This window comes from Simochromis diagramma, unplaced genomic scaffold, assembly GCF_900408965.1.
Source record: "Simochromis diagramma unplaced genomic scaffold, fSimDia1.1 OVJJ01000150.1, whole genome shotgun sequence".
Lineage (NCBI taxonomy): Eukaryota > Metazoa > Chordata > Actinopteri > Cichliformes > Cichlidae > Simochromis > Simochromis diagramma.
Window position 1 is genome coordinate 2,190,618 of NW_024387083.1, and position 25,980 is coordinate 2,216,597.

General features: G+C 45.2%; 2 protein-coding genes across 3 annotated transcripts; both read right to left on the reverse strand.

Annotated features, from left to right (window-relative positions):
* Positions 1-4,253: 4,253 nt before the first annotated feature.
* Positions 4,254-15,442, reverse strand: LOC120742443 (putative uncharacterized protein DDB_G0287113). Of its 2 annotated transcripts, none has more exons than XM_040045746.1 (2): positions 15,139-15,442; positions 4,254-8,843 (listed from the first exon to the last, which is right to left on the reverse strand). In XM_040045746.1, exon 2 carries the CDS (start codon positions 8,304-8,306, stop codon positions 6,435-6,437), a length of 1,872 nt encoding a protein of 623 aa, XP_039901680.1. In that variant the 5' UTR covers positions 8,307-8,843; positions 15,139-15,442; the 3' UTR covers positions 4,254-6,434. The 2 variants fall into 2 exon arrangements, with proteins under 2 accessions (XP_039901680.1, XP_039901681.1); XM_040045747.1 differs by lacking the exon at positions 15,139-15,442 and adding an exon at positions 13,943-14,429.
* A 5,768-nt stretch (positions 15,443-21,210) lies between these two features.
* On the reverse strand, positions 21,211-24,377 carry nfil3-6 (nuclear factor, interleukin 3 regulated, member 6). Its single transcript, XM_040045917.1, is given in 3 exon segments — positions 21,211-23,060; positions 23,062-23,354; positions 24,107-24,377. Coding segments are annotated over 2 exon segments (1,224 nt in total). The 5' UTR covers positions 23,239-23,354; positions 24,107-24,377; the 3' UTR covers positions 21,211-22,013.
* Between the last annotated feature and the right edge of the window lie 1,603 nt (positions 24,378-25,980).

Sequence of the window (25,980 nt, forward strand, 5' to 3'; positions counted from 1 at the left end):
TGCTTCATCTTCGTCTCCCGCTGTGAAAAACGTGTTTGCAAATGTAAAAAAGCTTTTTAAAAACTTCACCTAATTTCTAAACAGCTGAAGTAATGGTAATGCAAGAATGTAAAGCATTCATATACACATTAATAGTTTCTTTCTGATGTCTGAATGGATTGCAACACAACTTTTACATGAAACTGTCCCGGCTCTCGTTTTCCTGTAACAGCTTGTTAGACACGAGAATGTGACATTTATGATCTCACATGAGCAGGGGTGGGTGCCGAGGACTGTTGGGTAATACTGATAGCAGGAAAGTCAGGCTGGCCTAGAAACTTTGAAGTTGTTATGTGTTTCCATTATGTGCTCCACATTCATTGCCAAGAAAAAAAAAGTACTCAGAAGTGTTGGGCTCATATAATAAAGTCTGATAATATGAGAGAAAAAGCATCTAAATGCAACATGACCTATAATATAATATAAGAAGGTTGCTGCCCCAAACTAACAACTCTGCTGTGCTGCATTTTTAACTGCTTCAGCAGAGCGACTGCCACATTGGTGGCTCTGATTACCCTAACTCACAATTGGGATGGTACTACAGTCACACTAGTGAAAACAGTAGTCGGAGATCACAGCATTGTGTGCAATGAACTTCCAAGCCAATTGTCTTTGGAAATGACAGCTTCAAAGACAGGGACCAATTCTGCATCCATTGACAGTCAGTTGCCATCTGAGAGTTTAGCATATCAAGGAAGCAATGAAACTGCAGTAAAGACAGAATCAGTCAGCAATCAGTTTGCCAGTTACATGCAATCTGTTTGTGGTAATTCAATGATTAACTGCAGACAAACTAGGAAAAATTTGCAAATCTGCTGCCAGTGCATTCGCAGAGATTCACATTCATAACTTCTATTCAGAGTCCAGCCAGGACGTCGTAGATTTGATATAAAGAATTAGAAATTCCTCCACAGATAGTGATATAGTTGCCTCCTCATGGCATTTAACTCCAAAAAAAGACAGGCACTCAGCAGCTTTGCATTAATATAGAAATATAATCATAATACAAAAAGTTAGCAACCGTTTGGATCAAGACCTCCAATCTGTACGATACTGTTTTCAGCCAGTCCGAGTGAGACATTGAGATTGGTTTGGTGACAGGTTGCCCCCCACCAGGCAGTTGGCTTGGGATCATAGTAGCTACCTAGAAGCTGAGGGTGTTGCACACATAACTTATAGACTTTGCCACAACGATTGACATTCAATCTATGACAGTGCAATTGCTGGTTGCCCTTTTCAGTCAGTAATGACTGAGATGTAATGTGAACTGTCCTGGTTTAGTTAACTTATCTAACCTGTGCTTATTATTTCTAGATTACGTCAAGTCGCTGTTTTGACTGAATACTTTGATGAAACCATTAAAAGCCCGAAGTTATCCTGGCATTCATGCTTGTGATGAATATATGTAAGCTCCTTGTCATACCCTGTGTATGCTGCTCCTTCTTTATACCCTACTCACTTGTGCTTTCTAGGGCTAATGAATCTGTATAACATGGATGAGATGTGAACTGTGCCACAGGCTATGAGTTAGTTATGCAAGAAAAAAAGGGTTTTGGTCTTTACTTGCTCTTTTAACGGCCTCAAATAAATGTGGGGTCTTTTTCCCTCGAAGAAACACTTCAAAGCAGTGTTTTGTTGTCTTTATGTAACAATCATGTGTCATAGAGTTAGTGTAACAGACTCTGTAATAAGAACCTAGACTTGAGAAATGTGCCTTTAGGGTTCTGACTGACTAATTAGGTCAACAGCACTGTGCTATTGTGCGAATTCTGAATATATACACTCTGTGTTTGCATGAGCACATGTAATGTATGCTTATATGGATGTGTGTGTTTATGTAGAAACTGAAGAACATTTGCAAAGAGTCATAACTGCCCCCAATGACAAATGGAGGAAAATGGGCTTCTGTTGATTTACAGTGTGCAGACCGGGGCTTTTTCAGTCGTCTTACCTGAAGATGTGTTACAAATTTCTTGTGTACCACTTCCCATCTTTCTCCCGTCACCACAAACCAGTCACAGTAGATGGCCGCCCCTCCCTGAGCTCGGTTCTGTCTGAGGTTTCTTCCTGTTAAAAGGGAGTTCTTCCTTACCGCTGTCACCGAGTGCTTGCTGGCTTATAGGGTGCCATCTGATCGTTGGGGTTTTCTCTTTATTATTGTAAGGTCTTTACCTTACAATTTTAAGAACCTTGAGGCACCCCCCTCCCATTCCCTTCTGCTCTGTGCTCACACGCCTCTTTTACTCCTCCCACTGCCTTTCCTGCTCCACTAACCCTTTTACCCCAGACTGAGAAGGGGAACCAGGTAACACGAGAGCCCTGTTTCTGCTCTGTTTGTCAAGAGTATCTCTGCTGCCACAGACAAACAAGAATGACACGGATGGAGCCTTAACCTTGATCGATCCATCTATCAGCACCCCCCACTCATCTCCCTCTCTCTGTGTCTCCCTCTCTCCCTGTGTTTCAGTCTCATTCTCCTCTCTTTTCCGTTGTTACGCACACTGACCTACTTTCCTGACCTGTTTATGCAGGCTCCGGTGGTGCAGCCATTCAAGTCAAATCAGGAAAATAAGAGACACAGCAAAAAAATGCTGCCTGAGCTCTGTTATTCTCACAGGGAGTGTCACCTTGGAATGATCCTATGGGTGCTGGGTAGGCTGGCTATTATAAGGAATGCCCTGTAAGAGCCAAAATCCTATGAGATGATACTTTGTATACTTCTTTTTCTTTTTGTACATGTGTGCTCTTGGGCACTGGTGGGTGTGTGTGTGTGTGTGTGTGTGTGTGTGTGTGTGTGTGTGTGTGTGTGTGTGTGTATGACAGTGCACTGTGAAGGGCACTGATGTGTCAGCCTCAAAGAGGTGCTTTGTTTGGAGGCTTAGATCAAGTTAGCCTACTGGGTTAACTCCCCCCAGTGTTGCTCCTCCCTTTGCCCTTTATGTTATTATGAAAATGACCCATTTTGCTTTAAAGGAGGGTGGGAAAGAAATGATCCAGACAGTTTCTGCATGTGACACCTGAGCCAAAGGGCAGTCTAGTGATCGATCCCTGAATATAGAATCCAAATACTAGTGCTGAACTCCAGCTAACACTCGCTTTGTGTTTAAACGGGGCTCCATATAGCCCATGAGTCTGAATGCGGACTTAGACAGGATTACACAGCAGCCTTTTCTGTTTTAATACAATAAACGCACTGGGACTTGATCAGGAGGTTGGCAGGACAGTTGAGCTGGCGGCAGCAGTCAGAGGCTCAGACTGGCTCTGCCCTGGCTTTGTCCTCTGCATCACACAGCGCTGACTCTCACAGGTCAGATGCTGTTCAGTCCGGTCTGTGTTGCTCCTCTGCTATAAATGTTCACCGACGTTATGTGGGGCACACCTGTTTAAGTTGTTGCAAATCTAAAGCGATCCCTTAACCTTTTGGCTGAACGTTTCACGTCAAGAGTGGGATAGAGTTGATATTTTTGTTTCATTTTAAGAGCCCTCAACGTCACGTGGAGAGAAATCAGAGGTTGAAAGCACGAGTCATAAGCCGCCAGAGAAGCCGTAATCAGAAGAACGCACGCACAAGTGTAATGTTTAGTGGTTATTTCATGCAATGAGCTTGGGTGTCTGTGTAGAAGTAGGCCAGTGTTACATCAGACGAGTTTTCTGGCGCCACCAGGCAAAGTGTGTCAGTGTGTTAGTGCGACACTCCTCTCTCTGCAGATTGGTCTCGGATGCCAAAACAGAGCAAGTGGGGACATTTAGCTCAGTACAAGGCTATCTCTGCTTAGTGAAAACAGGGTGTTCCTGCTAAACTTTTTGAGAACAGCAAGAAGGATCTATATAGGAAGAACTTTTATAAACTTCAAGAAACACAAGAAAAATTGCTCTAATTTAACATGTTTGCGTTCTCATTGTGACTCACTCTCTTATGCCAATCACTGAGTAATTATTACCTAACTGATGACTCTTGCATAAGGTTCATGGATCATCATCTCAGTTGATAGCAGAAACTAGGCTGCCAGCTTGGATATGGTGCCTACAGACTGTGTTTTTGTACACTGCCAGCCAAGAGTCGTACACAGATCCAAACGACTGCTCACTTCAGTGTCAGCCGTGTGCAGCGGGCTGTAAAAGTCAGTGGATACGGTGGATATGAACGTGCACGTAACATCAATGTAGGTGCGATTGCATTAAACCACCAAAACACAAACAAGGACAAACAAGAATTTTTCTTGATATGTTGACGGGTCAACATTATTTCTTTTTTATTTGAGTTTTCTTGAAATGCTCCCATCTTCCACAATGAACATTAGTGTCTTTACATATGTCAAAAGGAAGCGATGGTAATGACCAACCAGACCAACCACCACCCATCTCAACACACCACACTATCTTTGCCTTTTTTCTTTTCTTTTTTTTTGTCCTTGTCTTTTTCATTAAAACCATCAGCAAAACCACAAACATTACTGATTAATACACACTGAAAAGGGTGGGGGGAGCGTAATGAGGCAAATACATGTCATCACAGTCAGTAGGAAAAAAGACACAGTATAGAGGAAAACAGAACATCACCTCTTGACTATAAAACAAAACAAAACAAAACAGGATATAAAAACCAATGAAACAAACGTTACAGTGTTGTTTGAGGGCGGGGAGGGGAAACTTTACATTTATACACAAGCACCAAAAAGCCAAACATGGTACATAGACTTTTTTCTTTTAAAAACTAGAATCCAGTGAAGGCAATTCAGCACTGCCCAGTAGCAGAACTACCACGAATAACCCCTGATAATGAACAACGGAGAAAAATGGGAAACAAGGGAAGTGCCCTCTCTTCGTTCATTTCAGAATTTTTTACTCGATCGAAGAGTTAGAGAACTTCGCTGTAGCGTCAGCTTATGAGCTGTATTAACTCAGTTACGCATGTTGAATGCGAGCCATAGGGGCCATGCTTGGTCACACTACAAAACCACTTTTTCATGACAATAAAAGTAAACAGTAGTTGTGGAGGGCTCTTTTCTTAGGTGTTTCCACAAGAGGAACTTTGAGACTCAGTGCACTGTAGTGTGTTTCATAAGAATGTGACTTAATTCCTCCTGCTTTCGTTCATGCCTCCCAAGCGTCCCATGTCTGACGTGAAAGTTCAAAATCAAGGCTGCAGTATGCATCTAAAAAGAGCTGTACACATTCTCCATCTATGTTCCTGTGGGCTTTTTCTACAGTGATGGGCGTGTGAAGGGAGGGGAAATAAATACACTGGGCCAGTGAATGGTAACAACAAGAAAAAGATATGGTCGATAAAGCTCAAATGAACTAAAGGCTCATAGCCTGCAGCTGGTGAAGTCCACCGAATATTTAAAGGCTGGTTAAAGGTAAGAAAATTCAAAGATTCTTTTTTCTTTTTTTAACGAGGCCTTTGCCTCAGGGAACAACGCGTTCTCCATTCAGTGCTGTTGGCGCTCCAAAATGGACGGCCGTTTAAGTGTAAACTAGGCATTAACTAACCGATTAATGCTAAAGCTCAACAATCAAGTGAGAGGTGATTCAAATCGAGTGGGTCCTGTAGCCACAGTAGACAATGAAGAGAGTCGATTCGAGACAGGAGGGTCGCTTTCAGAATCCTCCAAAGATTTGTTGCAGTTTTTTTTGTTTTGTTTTTTGTTTTTTTGGTTGAATTTGTATTCAAATTTGTTTTGTAAAATATATGTTTAAAATAGATACATATATTCATATATCACAGTACTATACAAACCAAGTGCTTAAAAAATAAAGGTGATGGTGATCTTTTGAGAAATAATGGAGATGACTGGGGAAAGCATGGGGTGGTAGAGGTAGGGTCTGGGAAGAGGTATGGAACTTCTTATTGATAGTATTGTTGGTGCTTCTTTGGTCGAGGGAATGTCCCCAGTGTATGTTTGCATTTGATTTTAATTAAGGCAGATAGCCATACACGTGTATGCTCCTCTACAGTCGGATATGTACCAAAATTTTAGCACTGATAAAGCCTGAAGCGTTTATTTTTCTACATTCTTTATTTGTGTTTTTGTTATCAAAATGTGCTTTCACTGATGTACTCAACTGTATATTGTTGGATGACAAAAGTAGAAAAAGTGGACAGTTCCATTCCTCTTCTCATCACATAAACAAAAGTGCATCTGTAAGTATGGAGAGGATGTAAGAAATGACAACTCTGTACAATATATACAAATATAATACAGCCCTACAAGATGATCAGCCTCGTTGGGTGGGAGTGGAGTAGAAAAGCTAAGTTTCCTGTCCCGAGGGCTGAAAAAGGGTGAGTCAATCATAGGGCAAAAGGCATGATGGCAGGGTAGTTCTTCGATGAGAAATTGTGTCTTTGAGTCATTGAAGTTGTCATAACGACTTCAACTAAAAGTCCATGTCACCTAATCGCGCCTCTTGTTCCTTCGTCCACCTGTCTCCTTTTTTCCACCCTCCTTCCTGGCCCCCTCCCCTGAGGCCGCCTGTTTACAACCTCCGCCTGAGCTCTCTTGCTTAATGTTTCGTGGGGGCGTCAGGGACAAGTAGGGATGCTGGGGGAGAGGTGGCGGCGTGGCGGAGGGAGGGGTGGTTGGGGACTCTTGGCCGGAGCAGTTGCTGCCGCTACTGCTGCTGCTGCCGGTGCTCATGGCCCGGTGTTTGAGTCTCAGTTTGTGGGGCAAAGCGGTTCCCCTCACCTCCCCCTGAGGGTCCCAGCACTGAGCCTGAGGGCCCTGGGAGGAGGGCAGAGGCGAGGCAGGTTGGTGGATGGTAAGATGCGGGTTGTGGAAGCTGCCCATTTCTGAGCACAACGAGGAGGGAAGCTCATCGTCGTCTGTGGATGCCTCTTTTTCTGGACTGCAAGGATCTCCTTCACTGGATGTGGCCTCCTTACAAGAGGAGGTTGATTGGCCTTGGTAATAAGCCTCATGCCTGGGCCCGCCCTCATAAGTAAGAACAGGTGGCTCCTCGTCTTGTGTGCTGAGGTATGAGTGAGGCTGCTGGAGATGGTGGTACAAGTGTGAGTGGCTGACACCCTCCACTTGTTTGTGGTGGAGCTCCGCAGATGAATCGCTCTCCTGATGCTGCTCCTGCTGCAGTTGCTGCTGGGGGAGTTGGCAAACACGGTACACCTGTCTCTCTCTAGCCTCATTACGGCAGTCTGAGAGCTCATACGGAGGGGAATCTAATGTCTTCCTCTCAAGCTGCTTTGTCACCTCGGCCACTGTTTCCGTGGAGCTCTCTGTAATGGGCTGTTGGCTAGCACACACTTGGCTGCCGGTGCTGCCCTGCTTCTGCATGTTCAGCAGCTCGGCATCCTGCGTCCTGGTCAAGGAGTCCACGGGATAAGAGGCACTGCTGGCACCGTACAGAATGACGCTCCTCTGGGCAGCAGGCGGATGAGAGGCGGCCTGGCTGACAGTGTTGATAGAGGTAACGGGCTCCTGATGGGGTTGGGGCTGTTGGTGAAGGTGGTGCTGCTGCTGCTCTTGGCTGTGATATGTAGCCTCTAACTCCTGAGAATGCTGCTGGATCTGGTGGTGGGTGGGCACAGAGGCCAGTCCACGGTGGATGTTAAACATGATCTGGGTGGTGGTGCCGTTGGCGATGTCCATCTCCAGCCTGTCACCTTCCTGCTTGATCTCAAAGGGGATTGGCTCTGGGCTGTCCCTGGAGGAGCCGTCAGACATGTCAGAGAGGGAACCACGTGGAGAGTATTTCACCAGCTGCCTGTGGCCTTCACTGCGTCCCGACTGCTCCGTTTCAGAGGAGTCAGAGTTCACCATCACCTGAGAACCACTAGAGTAACCACTGGAGTAGTACTGAGTTGAGGAGGAGGAGGAACCTCCATTTCCTGCGTTGCTACCCGCACTGATTTGTTGACTCTTTTCAATGTAGGAGGCAGTGCTTATTAAGCCGAAGCGCAGCTTCAGCTGGAGCAGCTCTGTCTTGAGCCTCACATTCTCATCGTTCAGTGCAATGACGCGGTTCTCCAGAACCATATCATTGAGACGCCGCTTCTCCCGGGAGCGCTTGGCGGCCTCGTTGTTTTTACGGCGCTTCTCCCAGTAGGAGGCGTCCTTTTTCTCATCGGAAATGAACTCCCGCTTTCGCCTGCAGGTCATGTTGGGCTTGGGTTTGATGAGACGCCCCATACGAGTTGGAGTCCCTTGGATAGAAGGCAGAGACTCTTCATAACCGCTGAAGGTCTCAAGGCAGTTTAGGTTATTCCCTGAGTTTTTGTTTAACGTTTTGAGAGCCGATGTTAGATTTTCCATTTTTGTCGAGAGGCAGCCAGTTTGAAATGTTGCTTGGTGAACTGAGTGAAGAATTAGGCCAGAGGTTAAAGGTGGGGGTGGGGGGAGGTTGGGGTAGTGATGAAAACAACTGGTCTCCCAAGGCTCTGGGTCTAGTTATTGTAGATGTGGTATACTTATGCCAGGTAAACAGTCAAGTGTCCAAATTAGCCAAAAAGATAAAGAACAACTGTAGCTCAGCATTAGCAACCCACATTTATCCACTTGAAGGGTTATCAATTCAGTGTCCGAGCTCCTCGGAGTACTACAGACCCAAAGCAGTTCAGATCAGTCCTTTAGTTCCCTCTTTTTCTTCCCAAATTCTTGCTTTAGTTGGTTGTTAAAGGTTTAGCATAGAGCACACGGAGCTAAACTGGCAAGGAGGTGTCCTAGATCTCCACGTAAACAGCAGGATGTAGGTCGGCCTGTCTACCTCAGCGTGTCAGTCTCTTGGGGAGCGTCGCTCTCCCTCCCTCCGTCTTTCTCTGTTCTCTCTGCAGTTGACTGCAAGATGTAAGCCTGCAGAGATAAAAAACAGAAAAAAAAACATTTGTTAATCCACTGCTGACTGCTGCTGTTCCATCCTGCAGCCTCACATCAGAACTACAGTTATTTGAACTTTTTTTTTTTTTTTTTTTACCATTTTCCAGCTTCTTTTGGCATGCAAAATAATATAATAAATACATGTCTATAACAGAAAAGCTTTCCTCTGCTGTTGGGATGTCTGGCCTTTACTGAGTGTGTCGCCCCTGGCAACCAGTGAATAGATGCTAGACCTCACTGTCTGACCTTTCAGCCTTGCTATTGATCCGATCCGTCTGGAACCTATGACCCCCGGCCCGGTGATGTTGACTTTTGTGATGCAATGTGAGCAGTGGGTTCATCGCCAGGCTGATGATCCTGTTTCGTTTCAACACCCAGGATTTAAAAAACACACTTGTTCAACGCTGCATGCTAAAATGTCGCAAGGTCTGAGCTAATAGGGTTTTATGTAGGCGGCTGAGGGCAAAACTAAAGCCTTGTAAATTAAATAGAAGTATATCGCAATCGAGGCAGGCACACACACATGAAATAAAAACACAGAAATTGCATCAGTCTGGGACATGCTGAGAGCATGAAAACTAAACTGTTTAAGGATTAGCTCTTTTTTTGTTTTGCCAGATGAATATGTGGGCCAGACAGAGCAAACAGTGAGTCAGTCTCAGAGCCGTGGGGTTCCCTGACACACACACCAGACTGGCTCTCCACTGAGAAACCCCATCCACGAACACTGCTACCCCCCCTCCTTGGTTCATCCGCACAGGAATGTGACAACATTCTTTTCCGAAACAACTCAGTGCCAAATCAATGATGCAGAGTGAGCAGATAAGGCAGACAAAGGCATCGTTAATGCAGGTCAAGGATAAAGAAGCTGAAGAGAGATATGGAGGTGTGGGGGGCAGCTGGGAGGTGGGGCTTTGATAAATATAGGTCAGTGGCCCCAGGAAAGAAGGGAGGCGGGAAGCAGAAACACAGGCTGGGATAACACAGAATCGTTAGATTGGGGGTAAAATGCGAGGGTGGTCAGACCATGGCGAGGAATACCTCAGCGCTCAGTAATTAGCTGAACAGGTGCACCTTTATACCAAAGTAGTACAATTCTGCTGATTTTGAGGCTACGCAGAATTAAGCAAATCAACAATTCTTCTAAATGCTTCCATCTGTTTAAAGGCTCGGTGGCTCGGTGGTGTTCAAAGTCAGTTGGTTTGTTGGTCCACAACTTTGGATTGGAGCTAAGTATCTCAACAGCTAGGCCACATTTCCTACATTTTCTAGAGCTATCAAAATGGTTCAATTATCCCATTAAGCATCTCAGTATTGCCTGGATAGATTGGCACAGACTTTTTGTGCAAATTGTAATGATCTGTTAGTCCCCCAATTTCCACACTGAGATTTGTGATTTCTGACAACTTTTGTGATTTGTAATGTGACCTGACAGACTCCTGTTGCAAAAATAATTAGGCAGCGCATGCAGTTGTTGTTCTTCTGCATGACTTGTTCTTTCAGAGGTGTCAGACAGCAACAATTCTCCCTGCTCTTAAATGAACTGGTCCAATTGGAAAAGCGCCTAAAAACTCGGGAGGTCAAGCTTATCAAGTTGCATAGAAAATGGAATGGTAATCTCATCCCAAGTGCAGCAAATCATCTGCATTTCCAGGTTGAAGTGCGTAAGCGCTGCTGTTACACTGTGACAATCTGTAATCTCATAATCTAGTGAGATATTTGCAGCGACTGTGCTCTGCTTGTCCTGTGGATTTCATATTGTTACGTAACTCCTCACAATAAACACGAATTTCAGCCCACTTTTTTTTAGTTCTCATATACAGAAGAAACCAGACTAACTATAAAACAGGGCCACAAGTTTTGGCTTTTTGAAACTGTCTTTCAGAGTAATCCAATAAAAGCTACATTAGAGTTACACCATATTTGAAAGTCTCAGCTGAATGGTTTAAGGGTGTCCTCGTGAGCCTCCGACATGTGGCTGCTGGGCACCGCAACGCAAGAACGAGGGTAGAGACTGTTTCTCAGCCTGTCCCACTGACCCACAAACTGGGGACCGACCGCACTCTGTAAACACGTCTTAGCTGCCTCCAACTGTACGGCCTGCTGGAATATAGGTCAGCCCAGCAGTGGAGAGGTGAAGAGACAAGGGAGGGGCTGACAAAAAAGAAAGACAAAAAAAGAAAAGAAAAAAAGAAGGATGCATGGAAAATGAGAGCATTGTGCAAATATAGACAGAGGTGAGAGCAAGTGGAGCGAAGACAAAGAAACGAAGAGGAATCAGTGAGGGAGAGTTAAAACAAAGAAAAGGGATGGAGATGAGATTATACTGTAGCTGGATGGGGGTGGGTGGGTGTTGGGGGGGGGGGGGGGGGGGTAAACAGTGGCAATTGCGACAGTGTTGGTATTGCATCAGAAGAAGGAATGCATCACCCATAGCAACAAAAAGGGGGAGAAAGAAGGGGGTTAGCCAATCATATTGGACTTTGTCTCAATGTTTCTGGACCAGTGGCTTGACACGACCCGAAGCAGATGGTGAGAAAACCATGTTCCGTAACAAAAGGAGGGTCGACTGACGTCACGTGAACATTATTCCACATCTCGCCTACAGTCAGGACGAGCCAGACGCATGAATTAACTCCTCTGTTTAATTAACTCACAGTGGAGGCTCGTGCTTTTTTTTCTTTTTATTTGTCTCTCCCTCTTTTGCACCTTCAAATATTCAGGCTGTGTGAATGAGCATGAATCATAGCAGAAGGTGTTGATGCTCTTCTTTCACTACTGAGCCTGCGTTACGTTTCATGTGTGCGCCATCAGAAAGAAACAATAGATTTCACATCTCCAAAGATGCTTTAAAACCCACAAAGGCATCGCCGCCAAGAGCGAAGCGCAAAGTGTTTCATTTTGCATGCGTTTGAACCACACTGCCTAACCTCTGCACACAGTTCCTCAACCTAGACCGCTCTTTCCAGTCTATCATCTAGTCTCCACAAGTCACTGCCAGGTTTCTGTGGCACTTGTGGAATGATAGCACGGTAAAAGAATCCAAGTCGCCCCCGCCCGCACAACCACAGGGGCCGAACCGCAAGAGTCTAAATGTGGCAGTGAGCTTTGGAAATAGTGAAGTCAGTTCAAAAGCCAGCACACGTGTTTCTGTGGAGCACTTCAGGAAATGGGTTGCAGGTCTGACATAAAAGGAGAAGGGTGTGTGCACATGGGTCGGGGGTGCACATGCTTCAGAGAAAAGGAGAATGATGAAACCGCTGTCCAACCCCCCAACCAGCCACTCACCCTTAGGAAAAATGCAATTTAAGGCACATGGTGCAGTGCCCCTGGGGGGAGGGGGGGGGGGGTGTCACTGGGCTACAAGTCTTTTTTTTTTGGGGGGGGGGGTGTTAACTTTATATAAAGGCTTGGACAGCATGCCATCAAGGCAAGGCAGAGTCCTCTGTAAGCTTGTTCCATGAACACAGGCCATATCACTCTCAGCCTCTCTCCAAAAGAAAAAAAAAAAAAAGAAAGCAGAGGGACTCAGTCCATGTGTTGCACCAGTCACATGTGCTCCATTGGCCTACTAAATGCTGTAATTCGCCTCTGTGCTGGATCCAAACCGCAGCACAATAACAAAGCACAAACCCTCATCTTTTATCATCTTACATGTGCCAGGAAACCCCGAGAAAGCCGAGAGGCCGCAAAGTAGGACAGCATGGAAACCACGCCATACTCCTGACCATGAACTCTATTTAGGCTGGATAAAGAAAGGTTTTATCTGTTTTATTTTCTCAGAACTAGATTAAAAGAGGGAGTTGGCTCAGTCGCGCAATGCAATGATGCAATAGTCGTGGAATGACATGAAAGTTTTTTTGTTTCTTTCTTTCTTCCTCTTTTCAAAAATGTACACGTGTTAAAATGAAGCTGCTCGCAGTGCCACTTTTCTATTTCTGCATGACCGCCTCGTTTCTTTGTTACGGCGGGGCGAGGATTTATTTTGGTGGTGTTCTGATTCTGCCTTCCTCGTCAGCGGCAGTGGTGCGCCTCATCCCCTCCTCTCCACCCACCCCAGGACAGATGTGACCTACATTCTTAGCTGGCATAGAGACCCAGTGTGTGCGCCAACCAATTGGCAGCGACCTCTGCGCAGCAAAGCGCAGCGCTGCTTCGCCGCAGACTACGAGCTTCCGCAGATTGCATAATCTGCCCCTTTCTTTAATCCATTTGTTATTTAATTAATTTATTATGCAACCTGGAACCTTTGTTTAACACACCGCATATACACTGTGGCCACAGCGTGACCCCCAAACTGCGTGAAATCCCTTTAAGGCACCCATCGCTCCGCTGAGGACGGGGAAGCCGACCCACAGCAAAAACCTGAAATCATTTTTGTTTCTCTTTCTAAATCTGCTGTTTATACCATGCAGTGTGTAAAAACACCCGCACGCTGCTGGAGCGGAGATCTGGAAGAGAACAACGGGTACGATGCCCACGTGCTGTGTAAACCGCACAAAGCTGTATGGGGAGATGAAGCCAAGGTGACTTTCTCTTTCAAAACAAACCCAAGCCGTAGAGTTACTTGTTACTAGCCGTAGAGTTACTAGTGCCTGAATTCAGCCCCCGCTCTAGTTGAGGAATGTTGCGGCTTCAGCCGGTGCTGACCTGCGGTGAAGCGCGGCTCATGTTCAACGTTATAATATCCTGATGCGTATTTACACCTGGCGGACCCACGGAAGACCCAGAAATAAATAAATCTGAGCCAGTGAGCAGCCCAGTGAGAGAAACATGTCCCCCCACACTCCTCCTTTGTTGGACCGTCTAAAAAATCGTGTTCGTGCACAGCGGATTCTCGGTCATCCTAGGAAAAGCGTGTATCCCAACTCTGCCGCAAAATTTACCCACCGCCTCAAAATCGCCTTCCAAGCGAAACTCGACAAGCTTTCCACGCGCTGCCATATTTACGAAAAATAAGCACGCGTCTATTGTAGCTGTCTGCCGAGCTACTGAGGAACACCAAGAAACATCTGACCCACATTTGATCCAGATGTTCTGATCCACACACACACAAACATACACGCGCGCCTCACCTCGCACTCGGCTGCACTCATCGGAGCCCGTGAACTTCACCATTCCTCAAACGCGATCCACGCTGGCTCCCATCAGTCCGAGCCGGGGTTGTAAACAAAGGAGAGACAAGCAGAGCCGAGCGTCCGCGCGTATCCACGCGATCATGCCTCGATCACGCGTGTCGGTGTGCTCCGGTTTGTATTGTGCTTGCTTCAGACTAATACGAGCCTACGGGCCACTAAAGGGTTAAGGAGGGCTGCACAGCCGCGTTAACCTTTACAAAGAGCTGCTACACGTGACAGAGAGAAGTGTGTCCTCGGAGCCTGCATGGGATTTTTCCAGCTGTCTGCACGGACTAGCCTACTAACCCAAAAGAAAGCGAGGACAGATTTGTAGCTGCTCCAGAGCCCCGCAGCACGTAAACCCGACTCTTATTCACGCAGCTTTTGCAAAAACAACAACAACAATAATAATAATTATTGTGAATAATAATTTATTATTATTATTATTATTATTATTATCATAAGACCAAAAAGAAGGGTGTATAAGCTGGTGTAGTTCCCATTAATATCAAGTATTAGCCTATATATTTATTATTACCAGCCTATTTATAGGTCTGGTAATAATAACTGTTATTAAATATGATATAACTGCACCATGTATTCAGGTTAAATAACAATTACGTGAGCCACGTGTGTTACGAAAGCAGGTGTGCGGGTTAAGCACAGCAGATTGGCTCCTAAAAGCACCACAACAAACCATGAATATTCAATTTGGGCATGCGCGCTAAGAAGCGGATGCGTTGACCCTGCCTACAACTCCGCTCCACGGCGGGCTGTCCGCACTCACCTGCCCCTGCTTCCACCAAGCAGCCGCACCTTTTTTTTTCTTTCTTTCTGAAGGAATCCCATAATCTTTTTGCAAAGCCCCCCGATTCCCCCCCCCCCCCCCCCCGGTCCCCCACACCGACTTCCTCCCATCCGCTTCCTCTCTCTGACACAGATCCTCATATAGCTCCATACACTCTCAAGGAGGCGGGGTACAGCCTCGCCTTGACATTGAGGCGAACACATCCAGGCACCAAAACAAATTGTAAACGCGGCGACCAGCTGCTCAGAGGAAAAAAGCAACTCAAGAATATATATATATATATATATATATATATATATATATGCTCTGATCCACACACACATACATGTCAATAACAACAACTTACCTTTTTGCTTTAAAAGCGACAGGATCCACACACAGTCCGGCTCCTGCCCAACAGTCCGCTTTGCTGGCTCTGTCTCTCTCTCCTTACAGTATCTCCCTCTCTCTGTCACACACACACGCCGTTTGCCACTTTGAAAACACCAGCTCTCCCGATTAGTGCAGGTATATGCGAGAGTGAGAACACAGTGCCTTGTTTTGAGCGCGCTCCTCATGTCATGTTTGCTCCAATTCCTCCCTCCCTCCAACTCTCTCTCTCTCTCTCTCTTTCGCTCTCTCGCTCTCCCTCCGTGTGTGTGTGTCTCTGAATGTGTGTTAGTAGGTCAGTTGTTGCATAACAGGACGCTTTGGGTGCCTAGTCACGTTTTTTTGTTTCTCTCTCGGATGTGGCCCCCTCCCTGTCTCTTTCTTCTTGCCTTCAAATCCAGTTTGGGGTGGGGTGGGGTCAGGGGTAGTGGGGGGGTTCAGGGGGAGGAGACAGGTCCAGTAGGGGAGGGACTATGCTCAAAGGCAATTTCAGCCAGATGAGGGCATATGATACCCATAATGAGATTGCTAGATATTGAAAAGGCACACACACACAGACAGGCTGGTCCGGGGAAATCAGAGTCGCATCCTCTGTGCAGATACCCAACTTGACATGCCTGCCACGCAGCTTCTTGAGTGTGCTAGTCAACCTGCTTTTAAGAGTGAAAAGATCAATTTGACATTTCAGCTGAGCCCGACAACACTGACAACACCAAAGCTTCAGCAGCTGGGCAGTTTGGCTTTAACGTTGTAATTTGCACTGTTGCCCCATTTTAACCATACGCCACAACCTTCTATGTAACCTGATGTGCACCTCCTGAGAAACGTAACTACACGTGTACCGCATAACACAGGTGTGGGCAACTCCAGGCCTCGAGGGCCGGTGTCCTGCAGGTTTTAGATGTCACCCTGGGTCAACACACCTGAATCAAATGATGAGTTCATTACCAGGCCACTGGAGAACTTCAAGACATGTTGAGGAGGTCATTTAGCCATTTAAATCAGCTGTGTTGGATCAAGGACACATCTAAACCTGAAGGACACCGACCCTTGAGGCCTGGAGTTTCCCACCCCTGGCATAACGCAACAACTTGAATAGTGTGGGAGGTTGGATAAAAGGAATTTCCAGTTACTATGTAAGTTAGGACGACTGGAAATAAAGGGGCACCCATCCTACATGGGATCTGCAAAAGTACCCTACATGGCTTCTTACTGAGCACTGGGAAGCACAAGAACTGTGAGAAGTACAGTTTTTGGATTTAATATTCTTGAACATTTGAATATTTCCTCTTTGTATTATTTTATATCAACTTTTCACTCCATTTCCAAGTAGGATGCTTTAGAGCAGGGAAACACATTTTATATTGAAGACTACATAAATTTGATCTTAAGTGAATCTTCCCATCCTGTCTGCATAAAGACATTTACCTACGCATGTAATCCCAAAGCTAGAAGTGCAGTTCCAACAGCGTGTCCTAGATTTCCCACATGATATAGAAATAGTGCTGTAGTGAGTGAAAAAAATCTGAAAATCTAAATTATAAGAAATTGATGTGTAAAATTCTAGAAAAAAATTGTGGTAGCTCACATTTTTTTGTTTGTGTACCCAGTGTAGAAAAACTGAAATTTCTTCAATCACTGGTGAAAAAACAGGAACTTCTCTGGTATTTAATGTTTAGTTATTACTTAATTACTGTGGTGGGGCATAGCCAAAAAAAGCTGTCAAATTTACATTTAAAATACATTTAAAAGTACATAAAGTTATGTCTTCTCTCACATTTTCCAACGCCATCCAGTGGGCCGAGTTTTTGGCGGGCTCATTTTGACCCCCAGGCCTTTTGTTTGATACCAGTGTTTTAGAGGCTATGAATACATGATATAAGTCAGCTTTAGAAATATCTAATTATTTAATCTTGTGTAAATCTTGGCAGTTCTTGCTGACATTAACATAAAAAACAGATATGTGAGAGGTAAAGCAGCATGACATTAAAAAAATCTCTTAAAAAAATAAGTACCAGTTTCTCCCACAGGAACTTACTTCAGTACTTTGAGGTCATGCTCGTGTATTTCTACCTCGGTGCACATTTGAATATAGCATTTTAAATGTAATCCAACACAAAATAAGTCAAAGTTGACTTTCAGTAAAAAAGGCAGAGGTATTTCCAGTCTGCTGGTGCAAACTCAAACTGGAAATATGATTTAATTGAGGAAAAAACAATGATAAAAATAATGTCTTTCATTTTTCAAGTTCAGGCAACACGTGACGTGTGTGCGGCACGTGCTGCCTCTTTGGCCTCCAGCTACCTCGCAGATGGGGCAGTTTTGACTTCTTTTGTTGTCACTCAGGGAAGAACTTTTGGGCAAACCTGTGCGTGACCTTTAGAGGAAACCATGGACATTTTAGTCAGTGTTGCAAGTGGACGAACGCAACTGAAAATCTTTAGTTTTGTTATGTTGGAGGTGTTTCCTGGCAGTCACGGTTCTTGCATTCGCAGAACTGCGCCGCGTACAGTATGTTCCCAAACGACTGTGCTCAATAATCCAGTCAAACCAGCTCACCTGGACTCATTGTAAGCATGTTGTGTAATTTTGATTAGTCCTCACCGCAAGCAGGAATGTGTGTCATGCTCAGAGGTGTAAAGTCTGGAGGAGGCTCAAACAAAGAGGAGAACAGTTAAGCTATTTGGTTCATCTTACTTCTCCACTTTAAACAACGCCCATTTGGTTTGGCTTATGAGTGGGCTGAATGGATACCTGTCAGTGTGGCATGCAGGGGGACTGGATCAGAGACAGACTCACACCAGGAAGTGTGACTAACGTACTGGACGGGACTAATCAGCAATGTAATTGAGTTGTGATTTACAAAGACAATATATCAAACACTGCAACACCTTAAAACAAACAAACAAACCACCAGCTAGAACTACAAATATACTCACTAGCCTCTTTATTAGGTATACCTGTTCATCCGATTGTTATGCTACAAAAAATTAAGGCCGTTCTGAAAACACCCAACTATTACATCCCAGTACTATAGCAAGGTGTACCTGAAAAAGTAGTATTATTTGAAAGTTGAAACCCACCCAAAACAAAACGCAGGAACAGAAGCACCTTTCCCATTGTGGTGCATCACCCCTACTTTCAGGAAACACAGCAGCTGCATGTTTCTCTACATCGTTCTGCACATGTTTTCACTGGGTGACAGGTGAGGAGTGCAGATGGGCCACACTCTTTTTCTGCAGAAATATATTACCAGCGTCCATCTTTGTTTTGCCCATTTAAAAAAAAAAAAAAAAGTTACAAATTGAAAATAAGCATGTATGTGGTAATCTGGGCGTAAAAGCCTGGTGATGTACCCTTTGAATGCAGTTTGGATCATCACCGGAGCGCCTCTGTGTGAGATAGCCCTGCTGCAGACACAGTGATGCTTCAGGCTCTCGGTAAAATGTGCATTATCCACAGAGTGATTTAAATTGGCAAAAGATTGCCTGAACGGCTGCCTTAAAGGCTGACTTCTGCTGCCGATATGTTCATTATCTCCTTTTATCTTCAAGGCTGCGCTCTTCTTTTTTTATGTCAGTGTCAAAAAAAGAAAAAGAAAGAAAAAGAATGGTTTGTGTGAGTGTTCACAATGAGAAATTGATCCTCTTTCACTAAAACACGAGGAAATTCCAGCGTATTACTTTAAGAATTGCAAGTTAAATACGTGTCAGTAATCGCTCTACAATTAGGCCATCTCTTTTTTCCTCCCCTGGCTTGAAGCATGTGTACGACTTTTCACCTTTTAAATGAGGAATTCCTTTTTTCCCTCTGAGCTCTAGTTTGATAAAAACACACAACCTAAATTGCTGCAACTTTTTGCATTAGATGCTGAGATCCTTTTTCTTTTACCCACATGTTTTCAGATTTGTGAAGCTGCCACACCGCCTTGTCTTTGTTCCAACGCATCATCAGAGGGTAACCCCCTAATGAGAAGCATCATTTTCAACATGTATGAATCACCATTCTTTCGCTTTATCTCCTTCTTCAGCCGGAGGAGACAAACATCACGACGCGAGCAGAGGCACCGGCCGTGAACTTGGGTCCCCCTCCCCCATTCAAACCACACACAGACTCACTCTCTCTCTCTGTCTGTCTGCGCATCACTCCCTCTTTTTTCCCCCTTGCACCCCATCCTTATCCCCACCCCAACCCGACCCCTTCTAGCTATGTCTGCAAGCGTTCCCATGGCAACTGTCGCACTGTCTGCCTAGCAACAGGCTTTATCCTTTCACTAGGAAAAAAGAGGGGAGCAGAAAGAGGGGGTTGTGTGTGTGGGGAGGGGAGGGGGGGGTGTATGGGTGCATGGATGTGGGTGAGGATGATCGTGGAACGGCAGCATGTTGCAGTGGATCCATTAAAGCAGACTCCCTTTCTCCCCTCACCACACCTGCAGCAACTGCCTCTACCTTGTTCCCTTTCAGTTTCACCGCAGGCTTTCTTCACTTCACTCTCAGCCTGTTTTACTAATCAAATCTATTCTAATCCAGTGTTTGTATTTCGACATTTCAGAGGCTTATAGACAGCTCATCTTATTGCAGGGCGGATCTTTGTATGTGTGTGTCTCTCAGCTGCTTTCTAGTGTATTTAAAAGCTTTCATAAGTCTTTGTTTTGCAATAAGAAAAAACAGTTACGCTGATTTTATGTCATTTGATTTCATGTCACTTTTCCATGTAATTTGGTTACATAATTACAATGTAAAACATCCAGTTATTGGAATCCAGTTAAATGAAATGTACTTTATTGGTGTTCATTCAGTTTACACCTTAATGATCAAATATTCAACCAAATAAACCTTTGATGTTTATATACTTTAGCTGCATTTTACTCGAAATTGTTGCCTCATGATTGTGAGTGCAAATAATCACAGTGACACACGACAAGCTGAATAAGCTTTTACAGTTTACTACTCATAACAAAATAATAATAAGACACTAATTGAAGGCTCAGCTTTCTGCACGTTTCTTCTGATACATTAGTTGGCTTTAACTCTTGTGCATCACCATGTGAACTAGCTTCCAACATGTACAGGAACAATGAAAACTGCAGCCATCCACAGTAGGATTAACAAGATTTGGGTTGACGGTGAGGGCACACAGTGAAGAGATTGTCTTTGCTGCCCTCTGCTGACTCCAACGAGGCATGATTCGTTATTATTTTTCCAGACCGAGCACAAGGTGACATAGTCTGGGGTTGCTACTGAGCGACAGGCATTTTTGTTGACTGCTAGCAAATGTATGATAACACACATATACTTGTACATAATGTCTGTGCTTGTGTGGGGTGGTGATTTATGCCGCATAACCATCAGTGAGGTCGTGTTTCTCCTTGTGGCTCAAGGAAGCAGAGCAGGTCATTTACAGCATGTGAATCTTAGACAGGAAGCACTGACAGAAAAAAAGTGCTCATAAGAATGTGTGTGAATAGGCGAATGAAGCATGTAGAGTACAAAAGCCCTTTATGAGAAGTAGTCCATTTACCATTTACATGCATTTGAGTAGGAAAGCTAAGATGTTCTTCACTGCTGTTTCATAGTATTACATGAAGTGGATGAAGGAAATGAACGGCAGTGCATTCCTTCCTTGTTGAGGACTGTGCAAAAGGTTGTCAAGGTCTTATGGTGGCCTTCAGGGTGCACATGACCTCACTATATTCATGTTAACCCTTCTTCATGACTTGAATTCTCTCCTGTCACTTATATTTCCAGCTGTTATCTTTGAGCTCTTGTGTTTTCCAAGGTCTGCAACAGAACTGTTGAGTAACAGCGGGCTCGCCCACTGTCTCTGTCTGCCTGGCTGTCAGCCCATCTTGCCGCCTGCAGGGACTGTGGGAGAGAAACTCCTCTTCTCTTCAGTCGACCCTTCTCTCATTCCCATTCGTATTCTTTCTGTTTTTCTGCAATTCGCTGTCTGGGAAAGAATTTCCAGCCCCAAAAGAGGCTGTTTTAAGTTTTTTAAGTTTGATAACCATTTATAATACCAATGAGCAATGATTGACTCGCCACCGTGATGCTGGATCCATCAAACGTTTCTTTTATTTTTGAATATGAAAACGCACAGAGAGACATTACTATTTTATCATTACCTCGGCACAGAAAACAGGGAGGTAACACAAATATGTTGAAACCCAGGCATGGAGAAAGATCAGTAGTAGGTGTGAAACACTAAAACAGAGCAGAAGTTACAGTGTGGTTCCTAAAAGACACACAACAACACCAGAGTAACAAGTAACACCCCGCCCTCCCCGAGACCCGTGGAGGTTTTGATGGCTATTAACCTCACCTCTGTGTGTGTTTACTGTCTGTCTCTGCCTGTGTTTGCGGGTTTTTTGCAGACCCATCTCAGCGGTGGGAAACTGTTTGTGCAGTAAGTCATACCGCTCTAATTACCGGACTGCAACTTCCTGCATCTCAGTGTGGCAACGACCTGCTGGCCGACTTCCAGCCGCATTTTAATCTGGCATCGCCGAGCGGTGTGAGGTTTGTGCTGTGATGATGTGATGTAAACAGCTTTGTGCTGCATGTTTTTAGTTGTCACAGTGTATGTAATAAAGAAGCTATTATCCACTTAACACCAATACAGTTAAGACTCCCTGTCTGGGGGAACATAGATTGCTCAGACTGAGTGTTTGTTATAGACAGCAGGTTTATGAGATGAGCTTTAAAGACATTTATTATAATACAATACAATACTTGAGATAAAAACAACACATGATGAGCTAGACTTGAAAGTCCTTTTTGGCTTTCTTAAAGTAAACTTTGCCCTTAAAAGTCTAGACGCCGGCAAATGCTGACTGGCTCACAGCATCTGTCCTCAGTTGGTTTTGGCCATGAGCTGCTCTGTGAAAAGCTTTTTCAGCTGAGCCACCTCCTCGCTGAGGGAGTTTAGCTGACACTTCAGGTAAGTGTTCTCGTGCTGGTACTGGACCTCAGGTTGCACTTGAGCAGGAGGGGGCTGGAGGCTGTAGTTGGATGTCGGAGCACTGTATTGAGGGGAGTGTCGCCCCCTCCTGCTTTCCTCCCCCTCGATGTGCTGGATCCAGGAGCTGGCACATGCTGGGCCTGCTCCTGCCTCGCTGCCTCCGCTCAGTCCTTTCTCTCTTGGAGCTTCCCGGCCCGCAGTAGATAGCGTGGGGCTGCGTCTGGCGACACCACCGTCTCCCTGCGCATCGGTTCCGTCGTTGCTTCCGGGGATCTTGAAACGCAATTTGTGAGGAAGGTTTTTCATCGCCTCTGCGTGATCCATCTTCCCCCCAGTTAGTCCTGCAGCGTGGTGGGGATCTGTAGGCGAATGGTGGAGGTCATACCCCAGCTCCTCACCCCGGTGTGGGGATAATTTCCCATGGTCGCTAAGGCGGTCTTCAAAGAAAATCGGACTGCCCACACTGGACCCACCTGGCGTAGAGAAGCCCGAGTCTTCTGACATGTTCCCAGCATCCCTGGAGCCCCTGCTGCTCATCTGGCCTGGTTGGTTGTTGGGATGTGGTGCTGAGGAGCCTTGGAGGCCTCCGTCCCCCCTTTGGAGGTAATATTGAGGAGTCAAGGGTTGAGGGGTGTGCTGGGGAGCTGTAGTGAGGGGCAGTATTGGGGCGTTGGAGGGGTCTTTAACCAGGCCAAAGCGGAACTTGAGCGCCAACAGCTCTGCTCGGAGTCGCGCGTTTTCCTCCAGCAGAGCCAGCACACGGCTCTCCAGGACCATGTCGTTCACGCGCCGCTTCTCTCGTGAGCGCTTAGCCGCCTCGTTGTTCTTCCTCCTCTTGTCCCAGTAGCTGTCGTCCTTCTTCTCGTGAGGTATGAACTCGCGCTTGCGCCGGGCGCTGGAGGAAGGGCTCTCTTTGCGTTTGACGGCTGAGGTGCGGCCCTAGCAGCGAGCGCGCCAGCAGGCTGCTGGAAGTCAGGATGGACACAGCTTCATCTGTGAAAGACAAAGCTCCTCCCGCTCCCCCTCCAGCAGAAGCCACTGCTGTGGGTGATTCCACGGCACGGAGCACTCCGACGTCTTCTTGGCCCCTCATCTCCTGGGAGTCCTCCTCAAACATCTGGGTAGTTGGATGATTAAATCCCGGCTGGCGATGAACGTCAAGTGCCACTGTGTGGTGCTGAGGGCTCACTGAACTCTGTTGGACGTCTGACGGGAATGTAGCAACAGCGCCTCCTGGTGATCAATTTGAGAGAGAGGACAAGGGAAGAGGGATTTAGTGGTTACGCAAGAGCTATTACAACACAATATTATGTAACTCCATTACGGCTCTCCAATAAAACTGGAGCAACTTCCATATAACCTTGCAAGCCCTCACTCACTCAGTGTGAGACAGGAGAGTGCTGGAAACTCCAAACTGTCAGTCACACCACACATTTTTTGGCAGTACTCCGAGTATAAGGCAGTAAATAAGAAGTACATGTAAAAATACATCTAGATAACAAGGTGACCCGATCACAGTCTAACCTACATTTACATTTAGTACTTCAAGTTTGTCCTTCTTCTGCAAATTCTATCGGAACCCCTAATCAACGGATTCACGACCGGTTTCCGGTGTGTCCGTCTCCACTCGCTCCATCAGCGGTGACCCACATGTCTGACACCGACATGCTGATCCCTGACCGGCTGCTTTTCTTTTTTTTTTTAAAATCATCTGCCATGACCCTACTCCTCTTCTTCATTTTTCTTCATCATGAGCGCAGTTTGAGGCAGCCGTAGGTGCTTTTGAAAAAGTCAAAAGTACGACGATTTTTATGAAATACATAAAACATAAAGTGAACATTAGCGAGGGAGTAAAAATCACAGTCCCGCAGAAAAGGACACTCAGGTGTTTAAACACAAAAATACATTTTTAATTTATTGGTGTTATAGTAGGCTGATCAGATCACTGTAAGGAAACTCTGTTTACAAAATGATAATAATTGTACCTCAGTGGAATGAGGAGTTTCCTCCGCGGGTGCGCATGGCCGCTCTCGGCGTTTCCAAACGTGTTTTTGGTCCTGTTCAGGAAGAACGCGCTTTTCCTTCCTCTGTGGTGTCCACAAACCGCGGCTTCACTCGCCTCTGTTATCCAATATTATCATCGGTGTAGCGCACCTCCACTCTGCTCCACTTGGAATGCCGCAGCTCCTATTTGTAACGTCGAGTTCAGCTTAGGACGGTCCCTATCCTCACTTGAACCAGATGGGCCCCTGTTTGTGTGTGTGTTCCTGAGTGAGACCGCCCCCCTCCCCCGTCACCCCTCCCACCATCCAAAGGAGCGCTCTCATCGACCGTTCGCATAACACGGCGGTTCAGACACCATCATCATCACCACCATCATCATCTGACCTCCCTCGCCCCGCCTTCTCTGAGAGGATAATCTTCCCATAACAATTAGGTAATATTGCGCCTTTCTCTCTCTCTCGCTCTGCCTTTCTCTGGAGCATAATGAGACACCGGCTGTAAGTCAGTCTTACAAGAAAAGCATATAACCCCTTATATCAATCACAGGCTATGGAGCATTTTTTTTTTTTTAGAAGTGTGAAGTGTGATTACAGTCTTTATATAACACCCTGCTGGAGCACTCTTGAACCCCGGGTCCTCTTTAGTAGCTCTAATACTGCATGTAACGTTCTTGATCAGCTTCGAGAGTTTTACTAATTGTCAGGAGAACTGCAGATTCTCCCGTGCTCCAGCTTAGCACATAGCACAATATAGAAATATCTTTCCTTATGTAACTATACTTTAATACACTTGATTGTAATGGCTCCACTGTCATGGAGGTTTCTTCCTGGTAAAATGGACTTTTTCCTTCCCACTGTCACCAAGTGCTTGCCTGTGTGAGGGTGTCATGTGATTGTTGGGGTTTTCTATATATTATTGTAGGGTCTTCACCTTACAATATAAAGTGCCTTGAGGCGACTTTTGTTGTGATTTGACGCTTTATAAATAAAGCTGAATTGAATAGAGCAACAAATAAATAATCTGCAATACTAGATAATGGCAAAAGCATAACGTATAATAATAAAAACCGAACAGGTTTTGCAACAATGGGGAAGTAAAAAGAACCTGGTATTATGTTCTTAAATAACTCTAAGCTGTCCTAACCCTTCCTGGTGTTTCACTGTGTTTCAGCATCAGTAACTGCAAATTATTTTGGCAAGGCTACACCCTACAAGCTTAATATCAGGACGTGTCATGCAGGAGGAGTGCAGTGTTGAAGTTCAATTACATGACCTGCAGCCTTTTAGTTTATCTTTGTATGTTTCTAATGCAGTTTTTAATGCAGTTGGCACAAAGTCAATGGCAGTTATCACAGTGTAGGGATACTGTATGCAGAGAACATGGAGGTGAACTGTGCACACCTTCTACATAGGTAAAGTAAGCAGGAGTTTAACAGCATCATTTTGCATTGCATGTGACTTCTTTTTGCATCGCAGTTGTTTGCAACATTTATATGAACCCTTGAGTTTTGCGAACATTTTTGTTATTTCCTCTTTTTTTTCTTTGCAAACCCACTGCTGAATGTTTGATAGTCATTATTACAAAATCATCCATTTTCCTTTTAAACAAAAAGCAGAAGTTATCCATAACTTTTTTTTGTCTTTGCGACAAATAAGCAAATGCTTCAAGTTTCGAATGTCGTACGAGGGACCCGTGAACAAATTCACACAACGTCTTTTTGTCTTTGTTCCCCATTATGTGTCAAAGGCATGTGTACAGGTTTAGCAGGTTCCTCTAGTAATGTATGTCACAAGCAGATTTCAGTATAGTTAGAGCAACATTGCACAATACTACCAGGAACTTTAGTTAGAATGTA

Excerpts from the sequence above, each read along its gene's own strand:
- LOC120742443 (XM_040045746.1), bottom strand. The coding sequence starts at position 8,306 with ATGGAAAATCTAACATCGGCTCTCAAAACGTTAAACAAAAACTCAGGG.